Here is a 23,725-nt window from a genome sequence, read left to right on the forward strand (position 1 = left end):
CATGGTTGATGATATTACTAGTTTATCTAGCGTGTCCTGCGTTGCATATAATCGATGCAGTGCGCATTCGCGAAAATGGACTGTCGTTGCTCCAACGTGTACCTAACCATAAACATCAATGCCTTTCAATGACGCTAGGGGTCAGATTTTTTTGATTTTTTTTATAATGTTCCCAAGGTAAACAGACTATTTCTCAGGTCCAGATCGTAGAATATGCATATAATTTACAGATTAGGATAGAAAACACTCCAATGTGTCCAAAACTGTCAAAATATTGTCTGTGAGTATAACAAAACTGATTCTCCAGGCGAAAACCTGAGAAAATCTAACGCGGAAGTGATTTTTTAATTTTTTTATCTGTGTTTCCTAGCCCGTCTTTCTTCCATTCAAAGGGGTATCAACCAGATTCCTTTTCCAATGGCTTCCTCAGGCTGTGACAAGGCTTTAGACATAGTTTCAGGCTTTTATTTTGAGAAATTAGCGAGATTTTTCAAAACTAGTCAGGTGTCCTCTGATTAGTTCCTGCGCGCGAGATCGGTAGCTTTTCTCTCTTATTGAATAGGTTACGGTCCGGTTGAAATATTATCGATTATGTTTGTTAACAACAACCTGAGGATTGATTATAAAAAACATTTGACATGTTTCTACGAACATTACGGATACTTTTTGGAATTTTCGTCGAACGGAACGAGGCTTTGGTTTTCTGAACATAACGCGCAACCCAAATGGCGTTTTTTTGTTATAAAAGTAATATTTATCGAACAAAAATAACATTTATTGTGTAACTGGGAGTCTCGTGAGTGCAAACATCCGAAGATTATGAAAGGTAAGCGATTAATTTTTATTGCTTTTCTGACTTTCGTGACCATGCTAATTTGGGGCTAGCTGTTATAGCATTGATTGATACACTCAGAAAAGCTTGAATTGCTTCCGCTGCAAAGCATATTTTCAAAATCTGACACGATAGGTGGATTAACAACAAGCTAAACTGTGTTTTGGTATATTTCACTTGTGATTGCATGATTATAAATATTTTTTGTAATATTTTGCACCTTGCAATTCAGCGGTTGTTTAGGAAAATGATCCCGTAAAAGGGATCCGTAGCGCAGAGAAGTTACATTTGACATTTTTAGTCATTTAGCAGACGCTCTTATCCAGAGCGACTTACAGTAGAGTGCATACATTTTATTACATTTTACATACTGAGACAAGGATATCCCTACCGGCCAAACCCTCCCTTACCTGGACGACACTATGCCAATTGCGCGTTGCCCCACGGACCTCCCGGTTGCGGCCGGCTGCGACAGAGCCTGGGCGCGAACCCAGCCCAGCCTGGGCGCGAACCCAGAGACTCTGGTGGCGCAGCTAGCACTGCGATGCAGTGCCCTAGACCACTGCGCCACCCGGGAAGCCGGGTTAAAATTTGTTAAAATCAATACACAGAAGTATAAATTTTTAAACCTGCATATTTAGCTAAAAGAAATCCAGGTTAGCAGGCAATATTAACCAGGTGAAATTGTGTCACTTCTCTTGCGTTCATTGCACGCAGAGTCAGAGTATATGCAACAGTTTGGGCCGCCTGGCTCATTGCGAACTAATTTGCCAGAATTTTACGTAATTATGACATAACATTGAAGGTTGTGCAATGTAACAGGAATATTTAGACTTATGGATGCAACCTGTTAGATAAAATACAGAACGGCACCGTATTTCACTGAAAGAATAAACGTTTTGTTTTCGAGATGATAGTTTCCGGATTCGACCATATGACCTAAGGCTCGTATTTCTGTGTGTTATTATGTTATAATTAAGTCTGATTTGATATAGCAGTCTGACTGAGCGGTGGTAGGCAGCAGCAGGCTCGTAAGCATTCATTCAAACAGCACTTTTGTGCGTTTTGCCAGCAGCTCTTCGCTGTGCTTCAAGCATCGAGCTGTTTATGACTTCAAGCCTATCAACTCCCGAGATTAGGCTGGTGTAATCGATGTGAAATGGCTAGCTAATAGCGTTTCAAACGTCACTCGCTCTGAGACTTGGAATAGTTGTTCCCCTTGCTCTGCATGGGTAACGCTGCTTCGAGGGTGTCTGTTGTCGATGTGTTCCTGGTTCGAGCCCAGGTAGCGGCGAGGAGAGGGTTGGAAGCTATACTGTTACACTGGCAATACTAAAGTGCCTATAAGAACATCCAATAGTCAAAGGTATATGAAATACAAATGGTATAGAGAGAAATAGTCCTATATTTCCTATAATAACTACAACCTAAACCTTCTTACCTGGGAATATTGAAGACTCATGTTAAAAGGAACCACCAGCTTTCATATGTTCTCATGTTCTGAGCAAGGAATTTAAACGTTAGCTTTCTTACATGGCACATATTGCACTTTTACTTTCTTCTCCAACACTTTGTTTGTGCATTATTTAAACCAAATTGAACATGTTTCATTATTTATTTGAGGCTAAATTGATTTTATTGATGTATTATATTAAGTTAAAATAAGTGTTCATTCAGTATTGTTGTAGTTGTCATTATTACAAATACATTTCAAAAATCGTCTGATTAATCGGTATCGGCTTTTTTGGTCCTCCAATAATCGGTATCGGCGTTGAAAAATCATAATCGGTCGACCTCTTGTCACGAGTTACTAGGTGTGGAAGGTAGGAGTCAGGCGCAGAGAGCAGAGGGTCCAATAATAGACTATTTATTTTCTCCGTCACAAAAACGGTCACGCCAAACACAGGGCGCTGCAACACTGACCCGCCCAAACACACAGGGCAAAACAATCCGGAGAGAAAATACATCCAACACCGACAGTGAACACAAAATAATCCCGCACAAACCTCAGCGGGCTTAACAGGCTTACATAGACCAGAAATCAGGAAACACAAAAGAAACAGATGCAACTAATAAGACTAAACCAACAAACAAGGGAAAAAGGGATCGGTGGCGGCTAGTAGGCCGGTGACGACGACCGCCGAGCGCCGCCCGAACAGGCAGGGGAGCCACCCTCAGCGGGATTCGTGATACCTCTACTTGAGAGGACTCATGAAACCATAGGCCTACTGGTAAAATGTAGATGAGGTGGTACTTCAGGGGTACTCCGGGCAGAGCAAAATTCAGTTGGTGGGACAGTAACCGGAAAAGGTTGGGAACCACTGGATTAAAAGATGAGTAAGTTATTTCAGATGCTAGCACGCAACTGCAAATCCCAATAAAGATGCATCACGTTTTGTAGTTCGCTTTCCGTGCTTTGTCTAACACTGCTATCATGAATCTAGCAAATAAGTTTTGTGGGTCAGAGTGTAGTATTTATTTAGTTTTACAGCACAAACATTTGCTAGCAAGTCTCTGACATTGGATTTAGCCGGGACAAGTCCAGGGGGTTGACAAGCAACCCTTGCCTTGGATGGAGGCAATGTCTACATGGCACGATTAAATTCCCATGATTTGTGAATCGGATCGGACCGAACAGCTAGCATGACAGCTAAAATGGCTTTGAAAAAATAACATTTAAGATAATAGGGAGAAGTATTTAACAAAATAACTACATTATGACATTGGCTAATCATAAAACTATTGAAATATATTAGAATTCTGGGTACATTGCAGACAAAATTCTAACTTACTCAACATTCAAGCCAAGATGGAACATGTAAAGTCAAAGTTCAGTCTGTTTTATTTGCTGAGTTTGTTGCTATGAGTAAACTATGAGTTGACACCAGGCCCGACACTGCTTAATTGTTACTCCCCAAAAATATAATTTAATTAAAAAAATATAACAAATGTTTTTTGAAACATATTTGCTGAGACACGCTTTTAAAAGGATAATGCGAAAATGTCTTAATTAAGCCTCTTTATACTTACCAGATGAACTCATGGATACAATTTTCATGTCTCAGCATGCAGTTTGAAAGAAGTTGCTAACTAGCGTTAGTACAATGACTGGAAGTCTGTGGGAACAGCTAGCATGCTAAATGGCTCACGAAACTGCCTTCAATTTCCGTCAAACTGCACGCAGAGCAGTTGGGTTGAAGCCACAATTATTTTCCAATCGTTTTGTTCTGAACAGGTCGAAACTGTTCCACTGTTTCGACCAGCAAATAAAGTTCTGCACCGGTTCGAACCCAACATCTTTTTTTATTTAGCTCGACATTATATTATTTAACCAATCAGTGTGAATAGAGCAGCTTGCTATGGAGCGGGCAAGCTATTACCTGTACATGCATTGGACAGATGAGTGTAGGGCGCAAGACTACTGAAATTTTGCGGGTGGGGAGAATGCGAGAGATGGTGGAGGAGAAGGAGGTGGAGGCTTGGCTTGAAGAGACACTGGAATACATTTCTGAGTGACAGTGAGGGCTTTGCATAAGGTGCTTTGTTGCAATTTTTGTGGAGCTGAAAAAAAATGCCTGGAATGTAAAATAACGTTATTAACCCATGCTTTTAAAATAGTGGTTATGTTCCGGAACATTGTAGATCACTTTTATTCCCGGTTCTGATTCTGTTCCTTGAAAAAAATATGTATTTTTTCGGTTTTCAGTTCTGATCCCTGAACCGGTTTCAACCCCTGATGCAGAGACATAAAAATGGTATCCATGAGTTCATCTGACTCTGGGTAAGTAGAAAAAGGGCTTAATTGCCAAAATCTTGCACTATCCCTTTAAGATTAGTGTGACAAGTTACAGCGAATTTGTAGCACAGAGCAGGCAGTGGTGTGAATGAGAGCCACAAGCGCACAGCCACCACTTGCTCCTCATCATGCCCCGGACCCCCATAGCAAATAGCAATCGACCCACCACCCAACCACTACATTTTCCAACGATGCTGAAAAAAATCCTAGGGGAAAACACTAGCTATGTTTCCACTAACTTGTCCAGGGATTTTCTGTCGACATATAGAACATTTGCATACAAATTGCCTGCTACGGTGTGTTTCCATTAAACTGTATTGTGTCAATAAAAACAGATGTCACACCAAAGAAATAAACGGAAGTAGTTGAAGAGTTTCCATTATCCATTTAGGCAAATTGCATAATAATACATTGGCGACAGCCTGTATATGCCCTCCTACCTGTTTCATGTCTCAGGTAGCCCGCAAAAGCCAGCGTGGATAGAATGCAAGAATTTACTAATATTTGCTATATTCTAATAACTATCCTGTGCCAACGTATCACCAAGGTCCTTGCCATGGTGAAACTTACACTCCTGTAGATCTGAAGTAATTGGATGGTGAAACTTGCCAGCCAAACAGAAAAGCAAGGCGATGCAATTCAGGCATTCTTGAAAGTCAGGACAACGATCCTGCAAAGAAACATTATTTTATAGTTGAAAAATGTATTTAGCCAGCAGCAGGCATTTATAATTAAATGTGGAGTGGTGCTTTATAGTCACGTTATGACATCGTGATCCGCGTACCTTTAAAATTATTCAGCAATGATAATTTATTCGAAAAACACTGTTTCCATCATAAAAGAAAATCCACTCCTGTCGAACGGATAACATTTTTGTTGATCTTTAGAACATTTGTCCTATAGCTGCCGTTTCCATTAGGCCTACACATGTTGCGATGTTATTTTTTTGCGACCATTGCTTTTGTCAGTGGAAACGTGCCTACTGATCATGTGTTGAAAGACCTGGCTTCTCACAGGTGGGAGGCCAGCAGGCTACATGTAGCCCAGTCTGTCTGCTGTGTTTTGTGCTGTACTGTGTGGGTTGGCTGGGCTCTCATTCCACCCTGGGCCCTCTCAGCTGTACAGCTGGCCTCACCTCGCACTGAGCAGGTGTGCGCCTCCTCCAGACTCTCAGCACCTAAAACAATCACACTCTACACAACACACACAAACACAGACATCACGCTGAGGAGAGCAGTCTCAACACACTGTTTCTCACGCACCCACGCAGGTGCACACGTCTCACACTCAATGACCAGCCAAAGATAACTAAAGGAACATTTTGGCTGTAATAATGTTGTTGATTTGCAAGAGTTTTGTTTGGTAATATTGTATTTATTCTCTCTTTAGTTTACAATTCAAGACCAAATGGTTGGGGATTGTTGTGAAAAGGTTACATTTATTTTGAAATAAAGGTTACATTTATTTTGAAATAGAACATTTGGGCGCAACCAGACTCCAAGGATGACTACGGGGCAATAATGAAAATATGGGATTTTTCTGGGGTTTTTTCTTCATTTTTTGCTGATGAATAAGTTGCCTGCTTGCATGATGCCGACTCTGCTGGGAGCAACGGCCCAGGGAACTCAGCAAGCAGACGTGTGTGTGTGTGTGCGTGTGCGTGTACGTGTGCGTGTGCGTGTGTGTGTGTGTGTGTGTGTGTGTGTGTGTGTGTGTGTGTGTGTGTGTGTGTGTGTGTGTGTGTGTGTGTGTGTGTGTGTGTGTGTGTGTTCGTTCCACAGTGCACCCAAGGCCACACCATAAGAGACACCAAAACCCCACAGCAATCCAAACCTTTGTCACATTTATGATTACTACAGTATAACATTTAATTGAAGGAGTTGTATTAAGTGTAATATATAAAATTATTTGTTATACTGCTTCTGTGGTGCCATGTGAAGGGACAAGTGTTGCTCTGGCTGTGTTAGAGGCAGATAGACGTAATGGAGTCTCAGTAGTCAACTCCTGGGGTTAGTGAGGAGGTCAAGTCAGAACGAGGACCATCTGACACCAACAGATGGAGGGAGCAAACTTCAAATCAGGACTACGAGACCAAATGTTGATTTTGTGCACACAACAAATGGTTATTTCAGTTTAAATCAAGTTCGCTCCAATGTGCCCATCTCGACTTTGGAGTTCTAACATGCCATGCAGAACTAGGCCTATAACTGGAGAAAAGGAAATAAGTACTCGAGAATTAAATCATTTGTTCATTTTGCCGCCCGCAGTTTTAGCCTGGCCACTGGACATCTAATACAGTATAGTGTTTACTGTCTACTCACTAGCACCGTAGCCGATTTCACACTGTTTTGCTGGTTTGTGTTCAATATTGGTGCACCCTGGAACTTTACATTCAGCTGAATGTAGTTGGCTTAATAGGCCTATTTGTTGAGTTTGTTGTTGATTTGAGTTGGGTGTCACATTGAGAGAATGGCCTACCTACTCCAGTCTGGAGGTAGACTAGATACAGTTCTTCTTTAACGTTCTAACATCTCTAATGTTCTTCTCTCTTTGTGTTCTAGAATGGAGCTGTTCCAGGAGAACCTGTGAAGACAGATAAGAACTCCAGGAGAGGGAACTGGGGAAACCAGATAGAGTTTATCCTCACCAGCGTGGGCTATGCCGTTGGCCTGGGAAACGTATGGAGGTTCCCCTACCTCTGCTACAGAAATGGAGGAGGTACGTCTTCACACTCAACACACTGATTATATAGTAGTAATGACAGCAATACATTCTAGTTTATCCACAATGCCTTTTGAAGTGCTTTGAAAAGCAATCAAAGTAGAAAGAGTTGTCAAGTATGTTCAAGTTTAAGTTTACGTTCCTCACATTGTGTCAGATGGATCCAAGTTATTCTTGGCTTCATTCCCCCTCATTCACTCCTACAGTTGGCTTTAGTCTTCTATACATTTTGCGACCAGGGATCGCCATAGAAGGGCATACATATACAGTAGCCTGTGCATTAGGTCACACAATCACATAGCTGAGTATTATAGCCAAGGGGGCTGGTGTAGCTCAAAGCTCTGCAGTTATAACATCACAGTAGACTTTATCAGCTGGCTGTGGCCTGGGCTGTAGCCCAAAAGGCACCCTATACCCACTAGTTGTGTACTATATAGGGAATAGGGTGCCATTTGGGACACAGGCAGTCAGCTCTTCACTCTCCAGTCCTTCCTTTAACCCATGATCTCAGACTACAGCACTGAGGTTTTCGGATGGGACGTTAAACGGGTGTCCTGACTCTCTGAGGTCATTAAAGATCCCATGGCACTTATCGTAAGAGTAGGGGTGTTAACCCCGGTGTCCTGGCTAAATTCCCAATCTGGCCCTCAAACCATCATGGTCACCTAATAATCCCCAGTTTACAATTGGCTCATTCATCCCCCTCCTCTCCCCTGTAACTATTCCCCAGGTCGTTGCTGCAAATGAGAACGTGTTCTCAGTCAACTTACCTGGTAAAATAACGGTAAAATAAAATAAATAAAAATAAAGGTTGTTATTCCCCAGATACATTGGCCCCCTGGTAAACCAATCAAGCAGACAGAGGATTGCTGCTTTGCTTAGCATCACTCTCTGTCTGATGCTCCTTAGGACTCAAATCAAATTTAATTTGTCACATGTGCCGAATACAACAGGTGTAGACCTTACCGTGAAATGCTTACTTACAAGCCCGTAACCAACAATGCAGTTTTAAGAAAATAGAGTTAAGAAAATATTTTCAAAATAAAATAAGGTCAAAAAATAAAATAACAGTCTATGACTTGGACGACTAGACTCTTTGACAAATTTTTGGGCCTTCCTCTAAAACCGCCTAGTATATAGGTCCTGGATGGCAGGAAGCTTGGCCCCAGTGATGTACTGGGCTATACGCACTATCCTCTGTAGCGCCTTACGTCAGACGCCGAGCAGTTGCCATACCAGGAGGGGATGCAACCGGTCAGGATGCTCTCGATGGTGCAGCTGTATAGCTTTTTGAGGATCTGGGGACCAATGCCAAATCTTTTCAGTCTCCTGAGGGGGAAAAGGTGTTGTCGTGCCCTCTTCACAACTTTCTTGGTACGTTTGGACCATGATAATTTGTTGGCGATGTGGACACCATTCGCTTCCTTTGGCTTGATGACATTTTCTCACCGCTGGCTGACCGGCCGTAAAAAACATCAGAGACCTTGCAATATGACCACTGTGAGAGCACTACGTTGCAGAAACAGGATATTGTCATGGGATGCTTTTCTATATGACCTTTTTTCTGTGTCTAGATCTAAACATGACCTTACAATTAGACTGCTTATTCACTGTGCATTACATAGCAGATATATGATATTGTCAATGTCATGGGAGGACAACTCTTCTATTTCTGAACTAATTTTCTATTCTAGACAGAAACATGACCTTAAAATCCGTCCACTCACTCACTGAGCATTACATAGCAGAAATGGGATAATGTCTTGGAACTTTTCTGTAATATTTATAAATGTTTCATATGAATGACCATTAGATAAGACATTGGTTGTGAGTAGCAATAATAAACATATACCTACTTACAAGAAGTAATAGTGTAAAGAGTTAAATAACACAAATCTGAGTTCTAATCAATTTCATCAAAACTTGTTGACCTGTCCCTGTAGAGTTGACTGACCCATATGTTGTGTTGTGTACTACAGGAGCCTTCATGTTCCCCTACTTCATCATGCTGGTGTTCTGTGGGATCCCCCTGTTCTTCCTGGAGCTCTCATTCGGACAGTTCGCCAGCCAGGGATGCCTGGGGGTTTGGAGGATCAGCCCCATGTTCAAAGGTGAGCCAGTTTACAACCACTGATGCTGTTGGTCAGTCATGTTTAAAACACTGCTGCCATTGCTCAGTCATGTTCAAAGGTGAGCCAACAACCAGTGCTGGTGTTGGTGATTGGCATTAATATCACTGCCGTTGGTCAGTGGCATCCAACTAATAACTGACTATCTGATGCTTAAGAAACTGATAGGTTGAAAATAAATTGCAGCATCTATTGTCAGCTTAAACATTCTTAGAAAACCCACAGATTTTCAACATGTCTTCAGTATGAGAGCCACGGTCTTGCCTGGTAGTATTCTGAAGTCCTCTACTCTCTCTTTCTCCCTCACCAGGTGTGGGCTACGGGATGATGGTGGTGTCCACCTACATTGGTATCTACTACAACGTGGTGATCTGCATTGCCTTCTACTATTTCTTCTCTTCCATGACCAACCTGCTGCCGTGGACATACTGCAACAACCCCTGGAACACGCCCACCTGCAACGGTGTGGTGACGCCCACGGGCATCAACAACACCCTGGCCAACGTCACCCGCAGCTTGGTCACCAGGGCCGCTGAGGTTGCCGTGGAGGTGGGCAATAAGACCAAGAGGACCAGCCCCAGCGAGGAGTACTGGAAGTAAGGCATGAGTGAGAGGGAGTTACTACTAGACCTGTAGAGTACTGGAAGTAAGGCATGAGTGAGAGGGAGTTACTACTAGACCTGTAGAGTACTGGAAGTAAGGCATGAGTGAGAGGGAGTTACTACTAGACCTGTAGAGTACTGGAAGTAAGGCATTAGTGAGAGGGAGTTACTACTAGACCTGTAGAGTACTGGAAGTAAGGCATGAGTGAGAGGGAGTTACTACTAGACCTGTAGAGTACTGGAAGTAAGGCATGAGTGAGAGGGAGTTACTACTAGACCTGTAGAGTACTGGAAGTAAGGCATGAGTGAGAGGGAGTTACTACTAGACCTGTAGAGTACTGGAAGTAAGGCATGAGTGAGAGGGAGTTACTACTAGACCTGTAGAGTACTGGAAGGAAGGCATGAGTGAGAGGGAGTTACTACTAGACCTGTAGAGTACTGGAAGTAAGGCATGAGTGAGAGGGAGTTACTACAAGACCTGTAGAGTACTGGAAGTAAGGCATGAGTGAGAGGGAGTTACTACAAGACCTGTAGAGTACTGGAAGTAAGGCATGAGTGAGAGGGAGTTACTACTAGACCTGTAGAGTACTGGAAGTAAGGCCTAACCCGGACCCAGAGTCGCTTATCAATCTTCATTTGAATTCCAACAGATTTTATTCTAAATCTGTTGAGTACTGGAAGTAAGGCCTGAGTTGTACACTTGCCGGTTGGAAGATTCCCGGAATCAGAAAGGAATAAGCAGGAAATCCGGATTCGTCCAGCCAGGACTTCTGGAAAACCTGGGAATTTTGGGAGTTACTGTAATTCTGCAACCCAGCAGTACCTCAGTGGGAAGGCGTGGACACGGCTGACTCTGAGTCAGGCCTACTAGATTAAAGAGACTGGAGTAGATGCTGCAAGGGTTAATACACACTCTACTGCTCCTAGATATGGGTAGTAAAGTAGTGTTCAAAATGTTTTGGCAAATAAAGTACACTATATATACAAAAGTATGTGGACACGCCTTCAAATTAGTGTATTCGGCTATTTCAGCCACACCTGTTGTTGACAGGTGTATAATATTGAGCACTCAACCAATGCAATCTCCATAGACAAACATTGGCATTAGAATGGCCTCAGTGACTTTCAACATGGCACCGTCATAGGATGCCACCTTTCCAACAAGTCAGTTCGTCATATTTCTGCAATGCTAGAGCTGCCCTGGTCAACTATAAGTGCTGTTATTGTGAAGTGGAGACGTCTAGGAGCAACAACGGCTCAGCTGTGGTAGGCCACACAAGTTCACAGAAGGGGATCACCGAGTGCTGAAGCACGTAGCACATAAAAATCGTCTGTCCTCGGATGCAACACTCACAAAAGAGTTCCAAACTGCCTTTTAGGCTGCTCAGCACAAGAACTGTTAGTCGGGAGCTTCATGAAATGTGTTTCCATGGTCGAGCAGCCTAAGATCACCATGCACAATGCCAAGCGTCGGCTGGAGTGGTGTAAAGCTCGCCACCATTCGACTCTGGAGCAGTGGAGTGATGAATCACGCTTCACTATCTAACAGTCTGATGAACCAATCTGGGTTTTGTGGATGCCAGGAGAACGCTACCTGCCCGAATGCATTGCGCCAACTGTAAAGTTTGGTGTAGGAGGAATAATGGTCTGGGGCTGATTTTCATGGTTCGGACTACGCCCCATAGTTCCAGTAAAGGAAAAGCAAGGTCCATACAGAAATGGTTTGTCGAGATCGGTGTAGCAGAACTTGACTGGCCTGCACAGAGCCCTGACCTCAACCCCCTCTAACACTTTGGGATGAATTGCAACGCTGACTGCGAGCCAAGCCTAATCGCCCAGAATCAGTGCCCGACCTCACTGATGCTCTTATGGTTGAATGGAAGCAAGTCCCCACAGCAATGCTCCAACATCAAGTGGAAAGCCTTCCCAGAAGAGTGGAGGCTATTATAGCAGCAAAGAGGGACCAACTCCATATTAGTGTCCATGATTTTGTAATGAGATGTTCGACGAGAATGTTCGAATGTTCGATGTTCGACGAGATGTTCGACGTCCACATACTTTTGGTCACATAGTGCATGTCTGACTATGGGTAACAGAAGAGTGTGTGTGTATCTCTGTAAGGCAATGTTGTTTTAGATGCTCTAGTCCTGTCCAGTCAGATGGCAGGCATGTGTGCCTTGCTAATCCTGGCCTATGATTAATCATCCCGCATTCAACAAGCATTACACATACTGTAGTTGACTGTCTGAAGTACACAAGATTAGATGTTAAGTATATTTTCCTTGACAAGAATAGTATATTGATCCCCTAGTGAATGGGGAGTAGTGTAGCTGTTTTATTCCCCTAGCATAGAGAATAGGGGCCATTCGAAGGGAGCGGTGTGCTTGGTTAATGGCTTTCTAAATGATTTGTGCTCAGCTTTCATTCCGGGTGATGTCTTCACTATACTATGAATGGAGTTGTATTTCTTGCCTATTGTCAGTAAAGATAAACCATTGTGTTGTCACCAAGTTGTTTTTCGGTCATGCTGCTACATTGAAATATGTGCTTCGCTCGCTGTAATACAAGGGATCATCTGAACAATTCTCCTTCTCTATCTCTCATGAGTGAACATATAGCCATTGTTTGTCCATGCGGCACTGACTCTACATTCTGCATTTCTCTATTAAGGCATTGTTGTGAATAGACACTGTGATTAATTGTGTGCATTCCCCACAGACACTACGTTCTGCAGATCTCAGACGACATCGGGAATTTCGGTGAAGTCCGTCTCCCTATTCTGGGATGTCTGGCCGTGTCCTGGGTGGTGGTCTTCCTCTGTCTCATCAGAGGAGTCAAGTCTTCAGGCAAGGTGAGCAGTGGTGTCTATCGCTCTGTCTCCCTGTTTTTCTCTCTCTTCTCACTCTTATCTCTCTCATCTCTCTACGTTCTCTCTCTCACCTCCACAAGTCATTGATTGGGCCAGTAGTTTTTCCCGGTCAGGTTACTTAGTCTATGATCAAGAAAAACTCCTAGTCATAATGTATCATTGACACCCATTAGGAGATGTTCTAACTCATTCTTCACCTCTCGACGGTCCTCAGGTGGTGTACTTCACAGCCACATTCCCCTACGTGGTGCTGACCATCCTCTTCATCAGAGGCATCACCCTGGAGGGAGCTGTCACCGGCATCAAGTACTACCTGACCCCACAGTGGCATAAGATCCTCGACGCTAAGGTATGGGTAATCATTTAGGAAATGTAGTAAATATAGTAATAAGTAATGTAAATCTATGTCATTAGATACGGTCATGCTGCTAGTTAAGTACTACTTTAAGAGTTGTTGACGTTGACTTTTTATAACTCATATAATAGCTATGTAGCTCTTCATAGCGTAACGTTGTAGGCTGTCTCATCACACAGAGACTACTTTAAAATCAGATGTAATATGCCTCAGATATGAAATAAGTTTTCTTCGGATGTTGTATTGACACATGGTTTTCTGTCTGTCCAGGTGTGGGGAGACGCTGCCTCTCAGATCTTCTACTCTCTGGGCTGTGCATGGGGTGGGCTCATCACTATGGCCTCCTACAACAAGTTCCACAACAACTGCTACAGGTACTCTACTCTTCCTCTTCCCCCGCTGTTCCTCCCTTAACTCTCCCCTCTACTTCCAAATAAACCCTGGGTGAGTCCCTAATGGCAGCCTATAGGTCCTGGTCAAAGGTAGTGCACTATAAAGGGAAATTGATACCAATTGGGCCACTTCTGCTGTCTGAGTTGTATAAGAAGTGAAGGGTAGTGTGTGCGGTTACACTGCAGTACTTTTTCATGCTTGGTTGGAGTGAATCAGAAAGGGTCTTGTTGCCTCTCTGGGTGCAATCACGCTACAGTGTCAGCAGTGATTAACAGAAAGGGTGCAGAATGGAGGAGGGCAGCTGCAAATCGCATGAATTGATGTAGTATGGTGTGATGGTGTGCACTACATGCCATTGTACTGTAGGTGGAGGCCAGAGGCAGCGCACTGGGAGTAGAGAGACACATTTATTTATTTTTACTCTTGTTAATTACCTGCGGTTGCATTGTTCATTGTAGTTTACGGTAGTCAAACTCAAAGCTCCCTTGCAAACTGGAAGAGGTTTTCTCTTCTGATTAGCACCACCATGTGGTGGAAGCAGTGAAGTGGCGGACAGGATACTATGAATCAATGATAGTGTAGTGACTGATAAACCCACCAGTTGTAAGAAACCAGGAAAAATATCTCACTATTTAGTATAATCATGATTTTTTATGATGTAATTAAGACTTTGACTGTTTAGTATTCGTGAATCTGCACTGGAAGGAAGAATGGTGGTGAAATGCACAGATGGCTTCTTAGTGGTTACTTACACAGAGACCTATAAAACTACTAATAACTACTAATTTTACTAATAAAATGTTCTTCCTGTTTTCTCTTTTTTGATTGGTCGCCCATACAGAGACAGCATCATCATCAGCATCACCAACTGTGCGACCAGCGTGTATGCAGGCTTTGTCATCTTCTCCATCCTGGGCTTCATGGCCCACCACCTGAACGTAGATGTATCTGAGGTGGCCGACCACGGTCCCGGCCTGGCCTTCGTGGCCTACCCAGAGGCCCTCACTCTGCTGCCCATCTCCCCCCTTTGGTCCCTGCTCTTCTTCTTCATGCTCATCCTGCTGGGCCTGGGGACGCAGGTGAGTCAATCAACCACCATGACATCCTGGCTATGTCACAAATGGCACTATATTCCCCCAGGGCTCTGGTGAAAATGTGTCACTATGAAGGGAATAGGATGCCATTTGGGATGCAGCACCTGTCTAATAGGACACATTTTGAAATAGAATTTAAGGGCTGCATGACCGAACAGTTGGGCTCAACTTGACACGTAGATGTTTCTTTTAAATTTTCATGTTGGAGAAAGTGGGTTGGAGAAGTAGATATAACAAGTCAATGCTGAGTGATAACCTGTCAATGTGTCCCTGTGTGTAGTTCTGCCTGCTGGAGACCCTGGTGACAGCCATTGTGGATGAGATTGGTACTGACTGGATCGTTAGGAACAAGACGGTGGTCACAGGAGGAGTGGCTATAGTGGGCTTCCTGCTGGGGGTGCCGCTCACCACACAGGTAATGGACAAGAGATGTTTACACACACACAAACATACACTGCATGCGTACACACATAAATACACATTAGGGTTGAATATTTTTCTGGTATTTTATAATGTTCCATACCGAGAATAAATCACTTTTCTCCCGGGTAACCCGGTATTTCCGGTCAAAACCAGAAGTGTCATTTAAAGGCATATAAATAGGTCTATGTCTAGATTTGATTAGGGCTTTGATCGAAAATTCAAGCCTGACGCTACCTGAGCCTGATACATTAAATACATTTTATGAGCCCAAGCCCAAAAAAGCCCAAATGATTGTGCCCTTATCCAATACATATATGATATATAGGCTACTGCACATATGCACGACAGAAAAACATAAAAGCCCATAGATGTCTCTAGCTGCAGTTGAAGTCGGATGTTTACAAACACTTAGGTTGGAGTCATTACAACTCGTTTTTCAACCACCCTACAAATTTCTTGTCAACAAACTATAGTTTTGGCAAGTCGGTTAGGACATCTAATTTTTCCAACAAATGTTTACAGACAGATTATTTAATTTATAATTCACTGTATCAATATTCCAGTGGGTTAGAAGTTTACATACACTAAGTTGACTGTGCCTTTAAACAGCTTCGGAAAATTATGTCATGGCTTTAGAAGCTTCTGATAGGCTAATTGACATAATTTGAGTCAATTGGAGGTGTACCTGTGGATGTATTTCAAGGCCTACCTTCAAACTCAGTGCCTCTTTGCTTGACATCATGGGAAAATCAAAAGAAATCAGCCAAGACCACAGAAAAAAAATTGTAGACCTCCACAAGTCTGGTTCATCCTTGGGAGCAATTTCCAAACACCTGAAGGTACCACGTTCATCTGTACAAACAATAGTACGCAAGTATAAACACCATGGGACCACGCAACCGTCATACCGCTCAGGAAGGAGATGCGTTCTGTCTCCTAGAGATGAACGTACTATGGTGAGAAAGTGTAAAATCAATTCCAGAACAACAGCAAAGGACCTTGTGAAGATGCTAGAGGAAACAGGTACAAAAGTGTCTATATCCACAGTAAAACGCATCCTATATTGACATAACCAGAAAGGCCGCACAGCAAGGAAGAAGCCACTGCTCCAAAACCGCCATAAAAAAGCCAGACTACGGTTTGCAACTGCACATGGGGTCAAAGATCGTACTTTTTGGCGAAATGTCCTCTGGTCTGATTAAACAAAAATAGAACTGTTTGGCCATAATGACCATCCCAACCTTGAAGCCCGGGGCTGGCAGCATCATGTTGTGGTGGTGCTTTGCTGCAGGAGGGACTGGTGCATTTCACAAAATAGATGGCATCATGAGGTAGGAAAATTATGTGGATATATTGAAGCAACATCTCAAGACATCAGTCAGGAAGTTAAAGCTTGGTCGCAAATGGGTCTTCCAAATGGACAATGATCCCAAGAATACTTCCAAATTTGTGGCAAAATGGCTTGAAGGACAACAAAGTCAAGGTATTGAAGTGGCCATCACAAAGCCCTGACCACAATCCGATAGAAAATTTGTGGGCAGAAGTGAAAAAGCATGTGCGAGCAAGGAGGCCTACAAACCTGACTCAATTACACCAGCTCTGTCAGGAGGAATGGGCCGAAACGTTTGACCCAAGTTAAACAATTTAAAGGCAATGCTACCAAATACTAATTGAGTGTATGTAAACTTCTGATCCACTGGGAATGTGATGAAATAAATAAAAGCTGAAATAAATAATTCTCTATACTATTATTTTGACATTTCACATTCTAAAAATAAAGTGGTGATTCTAACTGACCTAAGAAAGGGAATTTTTACTCTGATTAAATGTCAGGAATTGTGAAAAACTGAGTTTAAATGTATTTGGCTAAGATGTTGTCACGCCCTGACCTTAGAGAGCCTTTTTATTTCTCTATTTGGTTAGGTCAGGGTGTGATTTGGGTGGGCATTCTAGTTTTTCTATTTCTTTGTTGGCCGGGTATGGTTCCCAATCAGAGGCAGCTGTCTATCGTTGTCTCTGCTTGGGGATCATTAATATATGTAGCCTTAGAAATAAGGTTAATGAAATCAATAACTTGCTAACATCAGATAACATTAATATATTAACCATTTCTAAGACTCACTTAGATAATTAATTTGATGATACAGCAGTAGCAATACAAGGATATAACATCTATAGAAGATACAGGAATGCTTATAGGGGAGGTGTTGCTATATATAGTCAGAGCCATATCCCTGTAATGCTTAGAGAAGATCTTATGTCAAGTGTTATTGAAGTGTTGTGGTTGCAGGTTCACTTGGCACATCTAAAGCCTTTTCTTTTGGGGTGTTGCTGTAGGCCACCAAGTGCTAACAGTCATTATCTTAATAATAGGTGTGAAATGCTTGATAGTTTATGTGATGTAAACAGAGAGGTCTACTTTATTGGGGACCTGAATATTGACTGGTTTTCATCAAGCTGTCCTCTCAAGAGGAAGCTTCAGACTGTAACCAGTGCCTGTAATTTGGTTCAGGTTATTAATCAACCTACCAGGGTGTTTACAAACACTACATGAACAAGATCATCCACTTGATGTATTGATCACATTTTTACTAGTATTGTAGAACTTTGTTCTAAAGCTGTATCCATACCCATTGGATGCAGTGATCACAATATAGTGGCTATATCCAGGAAAGCCAAAGTTCAGAAAGCTGAGCCTAAAATAGTGTATAGGAGATCATACAAAATATTTTGCTGTGATTCTTATGTGGATGATATTAAAAATATGTGTTGTTCTGATGTGATTAATAAGGAGCATCCAGACGCTGCACTTGATGATTTTAAGAAATTGCTTCTTCCAATTATTGATAAACATGCACTGACTGTTAGAACTGTTAAAGGCTCCATGGATTGACGAGGAATTGAAAAATTGTATGGTTGAAAGAGATGGGGCAAATGTAGTAGCTAATAAATCTGGCTGCACAACTGACTGGCTGACTTACTGCAAATTGAGAAGTGATGTGACTAAACTCAACAAAAAGAAAAGAACAATAAACTGTTTGATGAAGCCAAGATCAATGATATAAAGAATGGAATGGTCCCGCTAGTTCTCTTATATACTGCTTACACAGACAAGTAATATTTGCATGATTTAGCTTATTCATTATCCATAATTAATTCATCATTAACGTTTGGTTCATGCATGTGACCGACCAATACCTCACGAGGCTTCCTCTCTCCAAGCTGAGACCTTGAAACTGAGACACCCCTGCGGTTCTCAAAACAATGTTCTGGGCATACTGCCAATCGCTTATACAGCTTAACACGTCCTTTCTGAGACTGAGAATTCCTCCCAGGCATGATCAATCAGTCACTTGCATGATCCCAGTCAAATTGGTTATTAAAAAAGCACAAACATAAAAAAATTCCTTCACAATCAAAAAAAACCTTTAAGTACTTTAAATGAAATTATGGGCAGAAACACGAATTCAACAATTCAACTTAGATAGCTTATTCATCACAAAACCATTTGATACTACCAATTATTTAAAAGACTACTTCATTAGCAAAGTGGGCAAACTCAGGCAGGAAATGCTACAATGAACAGTGAGCTATGCATAAAAATAAAATAAAAATTAAATTGTAAAGTTAGTGTGGGAGAGGTGGAACAAATATTGGTATCGATCAATAATGACAAACCCCCTGGCATTGGCAACTTAGATGGAGAGCTACTGAGGATGGTAGCTGACTCTATAGCCACTCCTATTTGTCATATCTTTCATCTGAGCCTAGAGGAAAGTCTTTGTCCTCAGGCCTGGAGGGAAGCCAAAGTCATTCCACTACCCAAGAGTGGTAAAGCAGCCTTTACTGGTTCTAACAGCAGACCTATCAGCTTGCTGCCAGCTCTTAGCAAACTGTTGAAAAAAATGTGTTTGAGCAAATTCAATGCTATTTCTCTGTAAACAAATGAACAACAGACTTTCAGCATGCTTACAGAGAAGGGCACTCAACATACTGCACTGATACAAATCTCTGATGATTGGTTGAAAGACATTTATAATAAGAAGACTATTGGAGCTGTACTGTGAGATTTCAGTGCAGCCTTTGACATTATTGACCATAACCTGTTGTTGAGAAAACGCATGTGTTATGGCTTTTCAACCTCTGCGATATCGTGGATTCAGAGCTATCTATCTAATAGAAATCAAAGGGTTTTCTTTAAAGGAAGCTTTTCTAGTGTAAAAAATGTAAAGTGTGGTGTACCGCAGGGCAGCTTTCTAGGCCCTCTACTCTTTTCTATTTTTACCAATGACCTGCCACGGGCATTAAACAAAGCATGTGTGTCCATGTATGCTGATGATTCAACCATATATGGATCAGCAATCACGGCCAATGAAGTCACTGAAACCCTTAGCAAAGAGTTGCAGTCTGTTTTTGAATGGGTGGCCAGTAATAAACTGGTCCTGAACATCTCTAAAACTAAGAGCTTTGTATTTGGTACAAATCAGTCCCTAAGTTCTAGACCTCAGCTGAATCTAGTAATGAATAGTGTGGCTGTTGAACAAGACTAAATTACTTGGTGTTACCTTTAGATTGTAAACTGCCATGGTCAAAACATATAGATTCAATGGTTGTAAAGATGGGGAGAGGTCTGTCTGTAATAAAGAGATACTCTGCTTTTATGACACTGCACTCCAAACATCAAAGTCCTGCAGGCTCTAGTTTTGTCTTATCTTGATTATTGTCCAGTCGTGTGGTCGAGTGCTGCAAGGAAAGACCTATTTAAGTTGTAGCTGGCCCAGAACAGAGCGGCACATTTTGGTCTTAATTGGAATCAGAGGGCTAATATAAATACTATGCATGCCAGTCTCTCTTGGCTAAGAGTTGAGGAGAGACTGACTGCATCACTTCTTCTTTTTATAAGAAACAATGTGTTGAAAATACCAAATTGTTTGCATAGTCAACTTACACACAGCTCTGACACACACACTTACCCCACCAGACATGCCACCAGAGGTATTTTCACAGTCCCCAAATCCAGAATACATTAAAGAAAGTGTACAGTATTCTATATGGCCATTATTGCATGGAACTCTCTTTCATCTTATATTGTTCAAATAAACAGCAAACCTGGTTTCAAAAACAAATAAAGCAACACTGCACGGCACAACGCCTCTCCTCTATTTGACCTAGATAGTAGCCTAGTGGTTAGAGTGTTTGGCCAGTAACCGAAAAGATTGCTGGATCGAATCCCCAAGCTGACAAGGTACAAATCTGTCATTCTGCACCTGAGCCAGGCAGTTAACTCACTGTTCCCCGGGCGCCAAAGACGTGGATGTCGATTAAGGCAGCCCCGCACCGCTCTGATTCAGAGGTTGGGTTAAATGCGGAAGACACATTTCAGTTGAATGCATTCAGATGTAGTTTGTGTATTGATATGTAGGCTATGAGTGCCATTTTTTAATTGATGTAGTTCTGTTCTTGTCTATTAATGTTCTGTATTATGTCATGTTTCATGTTTTGTGTGGACCCCAGGAAGAGTTCGTTACAGCTAATGGGGATCCTAATAAAATACCAAATACTGTATTATATAGACTGGAATTACACACATTTTTCAAACCATAATAAAGCAGGGAGAGAACATGTGATTCTGGTGCAGCACATGCGGCCTACAAAGTTAGAAGTATAGGCTAGCGAATTTTATTTTAATTTTGAAATATTATATATGTATAATTGGTAGGCTGACGCATATATACAGTGCATTCGAAAGTACGCTCCGAGATGATGCTGTATCGGAGCTCTACGGACAATTCCTTCAATTCCTTTTTGCTCTGACATGCACTGTCAGCTGTTTGGCCTTATATAGACAGGTGTGTGCCTTTCCAAATCATGTCCAATCAATTGAATTCACCACTGGTGGACTCCAATCAAGTTGTAGAAACATCTCAAGGATGATCAATGGAAACAGTATGCACCTGAGCTCAATTTTGAGTCTCATAGCAAAGGGTCTGAATACTTATGTCAAGAAGTTATTTCTGTTTTTTATTTTTAGTACATTTGCTAAAATGGCTAAAAACTTGTCTACGCTTTGTCATTGTGGGGTATTGTGTGTAGATTGATTAGTTAAAAAAATAATTAATTAGAATAAGGCTGTAACGTAACAAAATGTGGAAAAAGGGAAGGGGTCTGAATACTTTCCGAAGGCATTGTACCTTTCATATAATATTTCCCCTAATGTTATTAGCCTACCTTCTCTTTCGCTATCTATTGTTGCTTCATACATTCCTCACTTTCAACAGTTAAATGAAATAAGTTTTGTTGTCCTTCATCATTCTAATGACATGCTTGAATAATATAGGACTAGAATTAAATGCAATATAGGACTAGAATTAAATGCAGACTGCTTTCACTTATCTTCACAAAGATTGAATGGTTGGGTCTGAATAAATAACTGCTATAGCCTACCGCCATCGCGTGTTCACTCTTCAAACTACCCGTGAGTTCTGTTGGCATGTAACATTCAGCAAACAAATCGGGATAAGAAATGCTAAAAAATAAAAATTTCCAGCAAGCTATTCTAGTCTAGCTTTTCCTGCATGGGACTCCAAGAGCTAAGGAGTGTTATTTAAGTAGAGGCTAGCAGAGGACAGGTTTGTGCGTATTGCGCAAGAGTCAGAGGCGATAAGTTAGAAGCTTATTATGCACAATTATACACTTATTATACAAGACTAATACTGCATTGAATGTATTACCTGAAAGAGGTAGGCTAGTATATATATATATATATATCTATCCCTCTCAAACTTGAACAGGATTATCTATTTTGGATGCAATTTGAAGGGACTTGATGGAGAAAGAAAGACTGCCAGAGAGTGCTCGCGCGTGCACTGATTTAAAACAACAATATGTGTATGTCTGGATTGGAGTCAATGGAATGGTATCAAAGACGTGGTTTCCGTGTGGTTGATACCACTCCATTGACTCTATTCCAGCCATTATTATGAGTCGTCCTTCCCTCAGCAGCCTCCACTGAGATGGAAATGTGTAAACTAGACGCACATTCTGTCTTTATATTACTGTAGCATAGACTATGCTGCAGCAAATGTAGGCCTACCATGATGAGATATGTCTACATGCATTGTGAACTGTGCTCCATACTGAGAGGGACGGTATGTCCCCACCCTGAGCATTGATGATTCATGCAGAGAGCAGAAGGCCGTAGAGAACCCAGATTCAGACATCGCATATCATTTAACAGCTCATAGAAGTCATTTATTATAATGTATCTGTTTCTCGCAGTTATTTATCCCGGGAAAAGGGAGTTGTTTTGGCTGGGAAATCTTGATAACTGGGTTCCCGCCATTCAACCCTAATATACATGCCTGTGCACACACACACATAAACACACACGTAATTATTCAGGGGTATAATCATTAGTCCAAACAGTTGCAAAACTTTTTGTTTTGCAACAAAACTGTTGTTTCTATTGGACAAATTCAGGTAGGTCCCTCACCGTTTTGTTCCATTTGCTTCCGTTCTGGTTCCTAGTGAATACTCCCCAGGGCACAAATATTCAGGATGTATACTGATTTAGTATTCTCCACCTGTGCTCTCATGTCTTTAGGCTGGGATCTACTGGCTGCTGCTGATGGATAACTATGCTGCTAGTTTCTCTCTGGTTATCATCTCCTGCATCATGTGCATCTGCATCATGTATGTCTATGGTGAGTCCAACTGTCTTTCCTTGATTATAAATATCTATTGTGCACAATGCTCTGCCAAGGCTATTGGTGAAAGCTAATCAAACTGAATGACTGACAACAAGCTGTACTGTTTGTGTTCAGGACACAAGAAATACTTCAAGGACGTTGAGATGATGCTGGGTTTCCCCCCTCCAATCTTCTTCCGGGTCTGCTGGAGATTTGTGTCCCCCATCATCATATCTGTAAGAGCATTTCATCAGCCCCGTTCCCAGTAGCTACCCTCCAGGGCCCCCGAGTTGACATGTTATGAGGCTTCACCTGCTCTGCATTCCACACACTTGTCAATCATTTGTATGGCTACACTTTCACTTTTGCCTTGTTCTCAACAAAACCTGTTGCACAAAATATATGTCTGAATACCAGAATGACCTAGACCTAGAACACAACTTGATGAGCATACTGTACTTGTCAATAATGTTTGTCTGTTTCAAACTTTTCATGTACTTGTCGACAGAATTACAGATAGAACTGAGTGACTAGTGATTTGTAGGATCTCTATGCGTACTTGACACGAATGGTCCCTCTCTGTCTTTTATATTTGCAGTTCATCCTGATCTTCACAGTGATCCAGTACAAGCCCATCACCTACAACGACTATGTGTACCCCGGCTGGTCTCTAGCCATCGGCTTCCTTATGGCCATGTCCTCCGTCATCTGCATACCCATCTATGCTCTCTACAAGATCGCCAAGTCTGAGGGAACCACATTTTTAGAGGTAAAATCCACAGTAGCGCTCTGTCTGTGTTTAGTGTTGGAAAGCAGATGTGGT

The 23,725-nt window shown here is 42.0% G+C and overlaps 1 protein-coding gene across 6 annotated transcripts in view; it reads left to right on the forward strand.

The window, feature by feature from the left end:
• LOC129814102 (sodium- and chloride-dependent glycine transporter 1-like) overlaps positions 1 to 23,725 on the forward strand; it is a 93,876-nt gene that overhangs the window by 65,501 nt on the left and 4,650 nt on the right. For all 6 annotated transcript variants that reach the window (XM_055866901.1, XM_055866905.1, XM_055866900.1 and 3 more), the window contains 11 exons: positions 7,190 to 7,346; positions 9,329 to 9,460; positions 9,789 to 10,074; positions 12,799 to 12,931; positions 13,164 to 13,298; positions 13,575 to 13,678; positions 14,539 to 14,776; positions 15,072 to 15,206; positions 22,818 to 22,917; positions 23,038 to 23,138; positions 23,501 to 23,671. In XM_055866901.1, coding sequence (XP_055722876.1) covers positions 7,190 to 7,346; positions 9,329 to 9,460; positions 9,789 to 10,074; positions 12,799 to 12,931; positions 13,164 to 13,298; positions 13,575 to 13,678; positions 14,539 to 14,776; positions 15,072 to 15,206; positions 22,818 to 22,917; positions 23,038 to 23,138; positions 23,501 to 23,671 — 1,692 coding nt within the window. The remainder of the gene's footprint in view (positions 1 to 7,189; positions 7,347 to 9,328; positions 9,461 to 9,788; positions 10,075 to 12,798; positions 12,932 to 13,163; positions 13,299 to 13,574; positions 13,679 to 14,538; positions 14,777 to 15,071; positions 15,207 to 22,817; positions 22,918 to 23,037; positions 23,139 to 23,500; positions 23,672 to 23,725) is intronic.

The sequence above is a fragment of the Salvelinus fontinalis genome, chromosome 17, assembly GCF_029448725.1.
Source record: "Salvelinus fontinalis isolate EN_2023a chromosome 17, ASM2944872v1, whole genome shotgun sequence".
NCBI lineage: Eukaryota > Metazoa > Chordata > Actinopteri > Salmoniformes > Salmonidae > Salvelinus > Salvelinus fontinalis.